General features: G+C 38.9%; 1 protein-coding gene across 1 annotated transcript; it reads left to right on the top strand.

Annotated features, from left to right (window-relative positions):
• Nucleotides 1-3,444: 3,444 nt before the first annotated feature.
• On the top strand, nucleotides 3,445-8,315 carry LOC131931351 (membrane progestin receptor alpha-B). Its single transcript, XM_059288137.1, has 5 exons — nucleotides 3,445-3,558; nucleotides 4,956-5,201; nucleotides 5,854-6,022; nucleotides 6,638-6,867; nucleotides 7,722-8,315. The coding sequence occupies exons 2-5, from the start codon at nucleotides 5,052-5,054 to the stop codon at nucleotides 8,310-8,312; spliced, it is 1,140 nt and encodes a 379-aa protein (XP_059144120.1). The 5' UTR covers nucleotides 3,445-3,558; nucleotides 4,956-5,051; the 3' UTR covers nucleotides 8,313-8,315.
• Nucleotides 8,316-8,852: the final 537 nt, after the last annotated feature.

Here is an 8,852-nt window from a genome sequence, read left to right as displayed (position 1 = left end):
AACTAGTTCCAATGACTTTATGACAAATCTGTTAGCCTAATGGATTTGTAACCGATAATCTCCTGGATTTGTTGCATATCTGATAACCCAGTGGATTTGTTACATATCTGATTATTCAGTGTATTTGTTACATATTTGATAATTGATAATCCAGTGGTTTTTTTTTTTTTTGCTTAACTGATATTCCAGTGGATTTGTCGCAATATCGCTAATCCATTTTTATCGATTTGTTTATAGACTTATCCCGAATAATTCAGTGAGTCTGTTACATGCCTAATAACACAGTGGATTTGTCACATAATTTATAATTACATATTTGCTACATAGTAACACAAAACTAAGTTGATATGCTACTTACCTCATATTTCAGTGAAAATTGATTAATCACATACTGATCATCGATTTGATTCGTTATGCCTGGTAGTACGATAAAAGTTTAATTAACAACATTAATAATTAAACAGATTGGTTTCATAGGCCTACATGATAATCCCGTTAATTTGATACATATCTGATAATCTACTGTAAGCTTTTCGTTGGACCACTGCGTACCTTGTAATCCAATGAATTCAGGTGCAGCAATTACCGCTGCGCCTAATTAACAATGTAAAAAACCTAAGCAGACGTAGTGCAGAAGTTTTGAAGGGTGGCGCCACCCTAGACAGTGGACGTGATGTATAATTAAAGTAGCCCTCGCCGTCTGCACATTTTTAATGCGTTTTTTTTTTTCTTTCTTGCTGATATAAATATATGGGTTAAAGGACCAGGCATCCTACTTTTCATTACAAGATTGATATACTATCGGGCATGAAAATACACTTTACACAAATACACAGACACACACAAGTACACATACACACACAAAGTATACAGACACACAGACACAAATACACAGACACAAAAACACAAAGTACAGAGACACACATACACAAATACACAGACAGACAGACACACAGACAGACACAAACACACAGACAAATAACGGAGACACACATACACAGACACAAATACACAGACACACAGACACAAATACACAAAGCACAGAGACATACATACACAAATACACAGACACAAATACACAAAGTAAAGAGACACATATACACAAATACACAGACACACACAAATACACAGACACACGCACACAAATTAATAGACTGATATACAATCATGCCTGAAAATACACTATACACAAATATACTGACACACACAAGTACAAGCATACACACATAAATACACAGACACATGTACCGTACACACAGTTATACAAATACATACACACACATGTGCCCATGTATAGGCCTATACTGTATAATAAATACTGAGGTGTTAAAACCCAGACGCCTTCACTGCACCAGATAAGCATTTCCTATAGAAATACACATCAGTAAGGAAAGGTCAGAGTTGAGATGTCATGGGTCAAAGAGTTTCTGTCAGCGCTTGTTGTGAATAGGAAAATATTTTTATAGAACTGATAAGAAATGGTAATACACTTAACTAATGTTAACGTGTGTGGCTGGTTTTTAAATATTTGGTTGGGGTGATGGGTGTCAGGGTGATGTGTTATTGGTGATGTTACTGGTGTGTTTGACGGGGTGTGTGTAACAGGTGATGTTAAGGGTGTTGTGTGGCAGGGTGTGTGTTACAGCTGACGTGATGGTTGATGTGTTACATGTGATGTTACTGGTGGTGTGTGACAAGGGGTGTGTTAGGGGTCATCCATAAATGACTTCATGCTTTTTGAACGATTTTTACCTCCCCCCTCCCCACCAACACACATTATCACTAAAAGCCAGGACCCCCCCCCCCCCCCTCCCTAAAATGCCGTCACACCTCAGCCTACACCTCTCCCCCCTCAAAATTGCAGTTGAATTTTTCATAAAACATCGATATTTTTTCCAAAATCTTGTCTGAACTATGTCGACATAGAGTATTTTTAATCAATCCCTATTACCATTTATTAAAACCGTTTTCTAAAACGTGAAATAACGGCCTAAAACTCGTTTTCTAAAATGCGAAATAACTTCTAAAACTCGTTTTCTAACATTACTTTTTTATAATGCAAAAGTGTGACGTCACACTATCTGGAAAAAAACCCCTCCCCCACATCACAGACCCTCACAAAATTACGCCCCCCCTCTCCACCCTCTCCTTACGAGTGTGACGTCATTTATGGATGACCCCTTTACAGGGGATATACTTGTGGTGTGTGACAGATGTTGTGTGACAGATGATGTGTGACAGATGATGTGTGACCATTGATGTGTGGCACGTGTTGTGCGACAGCTGCTGATTTACAAGCGATGTCAGCCAAATGATGAGTGGAGTAGGCCTCCTCTATCTAGACTTGACCGTTAATGAGCAGTGTTTCTTTCAGACTTTTTTTCTCCGGAGTGGGGATGGGGGGGGGGGGCACTTGAAATTTTCGGGGGGGGGGGGGGGGGACTAAAATTTCCGAGGGGGGGGGAGGACACTGTTAAAAGTGTATATTTCTATGTAATTTCCATTTCATTCGGGGGGGGGGGGGGGGGGGGGTGGGGGGGGTGGTAGACTTTCTTCGGTGGGGGGGGGGGGGGGGGGGCGGAGCATCACCGAAGAGATGCCTGAAAGAACCTTAATGAGGCAGATGAAGTAGGGTTATCTGCGTCTGTTTTCGAGTTTTATTAGGAGGTTGTCTTGCAAGTGTAACACCCATCCGCATCAAGTATCGAACCGGGTCGAAATTCGCGCTGTCGCCTGCTCTATCGCTAGACCACGCAATGCTATTTAATATTTGATAATAGTGTAAGTTTGCTTTAGTTTCGGAGATTTAAGGAAAAATATTGGCTGGGTTTTTTTTTCCGCATCTTATTATTCTTAGATAGGGCCTAAATAAATAAATGTGTGGATCTTTTTGTAAATTGATACGCCGGCCTGTTATTAATTTAGTTTTTGTTTAAAAAAATTATTTTAGAACTAACTTAGGCATTTTTTGTGTGTGTACATGTTTGTTATTTTTATAAGCATTAGCTTTTATGATTTCACTAGATTTATATCGAGATTAGGGACGGAGTGGTCTAGCGTTAGAGAGCTAGACTGCTAACCCGTAAGTCTGGAGTTTGTATCCGGGTTCAAGTCAGTAGACTATCCCTGAGTCCACCCAGCTCTGATGGGTACCTAACTCACGTTAGGGAAAGTAAAGACGGGGTGCATAGATCTGACCGCACTATCTCTTCATATATCGAGGTCACAGAAACAGCTGAACTCTACTTCACTTGCCCCATAGACCGCCAGAAAGGGGAACTTTACTTTTATATCTAGAATAGCATAATTAGTCCTATTTCAAATAAAATAAAATGCTTTAGCAAACTTTACTTTTTAGCTGAGTTATCTTTAAATCGTTTATTTGTTTCGATTTCAAAATATTATTCCATAGCTTTTATCATTACATATTTAACATTACGCGGTTGTCATGGGGACGAATTAAAAAACTAGTCAACTCTCCCTCCGGCAGTGTCAGATTCTACAAACTATGAAACTCAAATCAAAACCATTAGATAAACTATAAACTAACAGCAGTAAGTTCCATTTCAAATCATAGGATGCATTATTTTTCTTGTCAGTTTTATTCTTTATTAATTTGGATTGGATGCAACGCTTAGAACAGATTCTAGATCTAGCAAGTTTGCAAAGCATGCGCAAGCTGAAAAAGCTTACCTCATCTAGTCTAGATCTAGATCTAGTCATTTATCGCTAGTCGCAAGGACTTTACTAGACTCAAGACAAGGAGGCTTTCTCATTCATAATTCAATTATACTCCGTATTCCCTAGTACAGTGGTTATTAACCTGGGTTCGATTGAACCCCAGAGGTTCGATGAGTCAGTGTTGGGGGGTTCGGCGGAAGTCAAGAGTAGTGAAGACACACACCCTACTCTTAAGATTTACGTTCGGATTTTGTTAGTGCGTACGGTAGAACTATTAAGAACTTGATTCGGTGAATGTGCATATGAACTGGTGGGGTGCGTTACCTTCAAAAAGGTTAAGAACCACTGCTTCAGTCCTATCCCCTATCATTAGCCCCATGTCTTTTTTTTTTTTAATTTAGTATTCACACATGTAAAAGAAAATTTTTCTTTAAATAAAAAAAAAATGTTTCTATATCTTTCGATGGGGTGTGGGCGGTAGACGTGCTTCGATGTAAGGGGAATGGGGTCTGCGCCTCCCCCACCCCTCCCCACTCGAAGAGGTGCTTGAAAGAAAATAGAAAATCTGCTAACGGCTTGAATATTTTTTATAGCAAAATGGATTCCATCATCATATGTTTGCCTGATTATAGTAAGAGCGAGCGTCTATTATTTGCAGTTTTTTTTTAAGTAAGGCTGGCGGCTACCTGTTTGAACGAGTGATATTGTTTTTTCCGATATCCTAATCCTAGCAATATATTGCAATAATATCCTAGCAATAATATATTGCGTCAGAGGTTATAGCAAGAGACTGAACGCAATGGCGCCAGTGCTTCTTCCAGACTTTTTTCTTCGGGGATTCACTTGAAATTTTAGGGGGGATAGGGGGAGGGGGGGAGGCGGACACTGTTAAAAGTATATATTTTCTATATAAATTCCATTTCGTTCGCGGGGGGGGGGGGGGGGGGGGGTAGACTTGGAAGAAACTCTTAATGACGCTCATTTGTTGATGCCATATGAGTGCGTCAATACGCGTTGCGCGATGATGGGGAGTATATTGTCTTGTTGTATTGACAACAGTTTCATAAAAACCGTTGGGATTCGAACTCGAGACTTTGGGACTAGCAGTCGTGCTCTGTACCATACGACCACGCCATTTAGGCCTAGTTTTACCTATATGGAAAAAAAAAGAAGGGAATAAAATCTATCGGATAAAGTTTTTATTTTATTTTTAAACCTTAAAATATTGGTGCTTTAGTTCAAAATTAATGTTAAAAATATTTACTCCTATGTAGCTAAAAGAAAAAAAACGTCAGAAAACGAAACAAAAATTGCAGCTTGTGTTAATGAATTTATGCTGACCGATCTGAAAATTGACCCGGTAAAAAATCATGCCCAACTTTTGGCCAATCTGCGCTTGCCGGAAGGAGGAGCTGCTGACCGTCCACCAAATGCCACATGTTCTGAAGGAACCGTATATTCACACGGGTTACCGCCCTTCCGGCCAGTCATGGAAGTACTACCTCTACAGTATGCTTTTCGTAGGTTTGGAGTTACTGCCCATTATTATTTTGTTTTTGGTCATTTTTAATTTTCTGTGGTCAATGGCAGGGCTGTGTGGGGCGGTTAGTTTTATTTGTATAGTTAAACACAACTGTAACTGCGATGTCAATAAAAAAACCAATCTTCACTATATGGTCTGCTGAAAAGAAATATATGTATATTGTGTTTGTGTATATATATATATATATATATATATATATATATATATATATATATATATATATATATATATATATATATATATATATATGTATATATATATATGTATATATATATGTATATATATATGTATATATATATGTATATATGTATATATATATGTATATATATATGTATATATATATGTATATATATATGTATATATATATGTATATATATACATATATATATATATATATATATATATATATATATATATATATATATATATATATATATATATATACATATATATATATATAAGTATATATATATATATATATATATATGTGTGTGTGTGTGTGGGGGGGGGGGGGTTATAGAGAGAGAGTGTGTGAGTGAGGGTGTGTGTGTGGCTGCGTGTTTTGATTTTGTTTTACTAATAGTTTACCAACAGCAGGGTTAAAAAAAAGTTTGCTTTTAACTTCTCAGCTTCACAACGAAAGTGTGAACGTGTGGACGCATTTCTTCGGTTTCTTTCTGATTCTGTTCAAGACCATCGACAACCTGAGTGACGTGGATATCCTCAACGACAAAACGTCCTGGCCAGTCGTGGGCTACGCCGTCTGCTGTCTGACGAACCTCATCGTCAGCACTGGGGGTAGGGACACGTCATTTGTTGAGGGTGGTAATATTCAGTTGCGTCACATCTCGGGGGTGCAGTCCGCACCAGGTGACACCCGAACTAGTGACGCCACTGGTAATATTTGTTTATAAAAAAAACCGAAATTGCTTCAAAAGACATAACTTACTGTATTTGGGAAATTAATGCAAGTTTAAAATTTGAATTCAAACCGACATAAACACCCCTCCCCGATATGTATAACTGTGTTAAAAGGTAAGCACGTCTTACTTTCTACACACACATTACATTACGGCAATGAAAATCAATATTTATTGGAAGAACAACACGGATTATTTTGAACAATTATTTTTTGACAATCGTATACAATGCCGACCTATACAAAAGGTTGAAGTAGAGTTTATCTGATTGTCTAGTCAGCACGATTATCAGCTGTCTTTCCTTGCCTCAATTTAAAGCCTGTACCTACTCGGTGTAGTTGATTTAACGCCGCTACCCTTTTTAGATCTTGTCGAACTTTGAAACTCGAACCTTGGAGCCAAGCTAGAGACTCTCCGAACCTACCACAGTCTCACAAATTTTAATAAAAGTTTTATCCCCCCCCCCCCCCCCCCCCACCTCCCCCCTCCCCAGTTCATCTTCTACATTCCAAATCCCGCTGGCACCATTACGTCTTCTTCATGATGGACTACATGGGCGTCACCATCTTCTGCTTTGGGTCGGGGATAGCGACGATGTTCGCCTGCTCCACCAAGATGTACTTTGACGCCATGTTCCCGTGGTTCTTACCCCTCAACGTCTTGCTCAGCTGGTTCGCCTTCTTCACCCTCTGTATGGCCAAGTTCTGCCTCACCCACCAACACGTAAAGCGTTTTATGTTAGCTTGATGATATTTAAGTAAAATAATTGAATATCAATTGTTAATTAACTTATGCATTATGTATGTTCTTCGATTTATTTAAAATAGTCGCCATTATGGAAGTGTACAGAACTTGAGATTTTTTGCCAGTAGTAAATAGTGCATACATTACGGCGTTATTATATTTAGACGTCTTTTTAACGAAAACACATGTGAATGTGTGGCCAGTAGGCAATGACCAATATCCAAGCAGATTGTACTCATCTCGACAAAATTAGATAACTGTCACTCAAGATGGGCTAGGGAATTATAAATACATGAGCGCGCAGAATTACAATAATGCTCTCTATATTTCGACCATAGCAATAGATAGAACTATTGACAAGTAGTTTTAAAATGTCGTCCAAGATATATACAGCCAATTTTACTACTCCATTTCTATTTCTATCCGCTAAACATTAAGGTTTCAACTAGATGTAGATAAGTGGGAAGCATTTAAAGACTTAATTAAAATAGGTGTTTCCTGTTAAGACACCATCATCTTTCCCGTTCAAGATACATGGGGCAGATGAAGTAGAGTTCATCTGTTTCAACGACCTTCACATACAGGTTGATGGTGTGGTCAGCGCTATGGCCAGCCACCTAAGTTTCATTAACGTGAGTCAGATACCCTTCATAGCTGAGTGGACTCACTGATGTCTTTCAGACTCGAGTCCGGGATCTGAACTCGACGCTTTCATGGCAGCAGTCGTTAGCTGTACAATTCGACTACGTCGTCCCTTATTAAGTAATACACTGAAAATACGTAAGTAATTAAATGCCCAACCCCAATAATAAAATCTTGAAAAAAAATTTCAGAGAAAAAAGAAAACCATGATGACGGCTGGCGTAGGGCTCCAGATAACGTTTATCGCCACCCCTCTCCTATCCCGCTACTACGAATGTCTCGCGGCCGACTCCTGCAGTGTCTGGTCCCTGAACCACCTAGCCCTCGTCCTTATCATGGCCGTCCTTTGCGCCATCACGTTCGTCAGCAAGATCCCAGAGACCTGGATCCCGGGGAGATTCGACTTCTTCGGCCACGGCCACCAGATCTTCCACGTCGTTGCTGTCATGGCCATGTTAGCGATGCTGCGGGCCATGGATATCGATATCCACGTTCACGGGACCATGCGAGATCTCGAGCCGAGACTGGGGGATTTTTTGCTCGCTTTTGTCGCGTTGCTGGTCTTAGAGGGCGCCACGCTCTGGTATTGTATTCGCTGCTCTGTACTCAAGTGTGAGAAGCGAGATGATTCTCTAGAGATGGCGTGTGCTGAGCTGGCTAAGGATACCCCCACAGAAAAGAAATGCCCAACAGAAACCAGCAGCAACTTAGCACTTCCCAAAAACTCCGATGAAGAAACATTGTTACGTGGTGAACATGGAAATTCAAAGAAAAACGACTGATCATCCGTATATTTTAAATAAATTAAAAAAACACGGAAATTCAAAGAAAAACGACTGACCATCCATATATTTTAAATAAATAAAAAAACATGGAAATTCAAAGAAAAACGACTGACCATCCATATATTTTAAATAAATTAAAAAACACGGAAATTCAAAGAAAAACGACTGACCATCCATATATTTTAAATAAATTAAAAAACTTGCAGTTTCATGCATTGTTTAATTTTTCCGAACAGTTTTTTTCAAACATTTTTCTCCGGTAGTGGAGGCGGGAGGGCGTTTGAAATTTCCGGAGCGGTGCTTGAAAGAAACTCTGATTGCGAATCAACGCAAATACTTTAATAATCATAGCTGTTGGTTATTTTATTGTCTTGTATAATTAAATAATGCGCTTACGCTCCTTTTAATTCGCTTTGAAACTGTAGCCTAAATGTCAATACATGTTTGCAAAATATTTTTCATCTATAATTAATGCTCTTGATCATATCTGAAACAGAGGAACGACTAACACAATATGATACTTGGGAGTAGTTTAAA

This window comes from Physella acuta, unplaced genomic scaffold, assembly GCF_028476545.2.
Source record: "Physella acuta isolate Inbredline_101_S28 unplaced genomic scaffold, ASM2847654v3 ptg001950l, whole genome shotgun sequence".
Lineage (NCBI taxonomy): Eukaryota > Metazoa > Mollusca > Gastropoda > Physidae > Physella > Physella acuta.
This window is presented reverse-complemented; position numbering and strand designations above follow the sequence as displayed.

Bases quoted from the DNA above. Each gene is read 5' to 3' on its own strand.
- LOC131931351 (XM_059288137.1), top strand. From the start codon at position 5,052: ATGCCCAACTTTTGGCCAATCTGCGCTTGCCGGAAGGAGGAGCTGCTG. The intron at 5,202-5,853 runs GTAGGTTTGGAG...TTAACTTCTCAG, and splicing joins ACCTCTACAGTATGCTTTTC to CTTCACAACGAAAGTGTGAA. The intron at 6,868-7,721 runs GTAAAGCGTTTT...AAAAAATTTCAG, and splicing joins TCTGCCTCACCCACCAACAC to AGAAAAAAGAAAACCATGAT.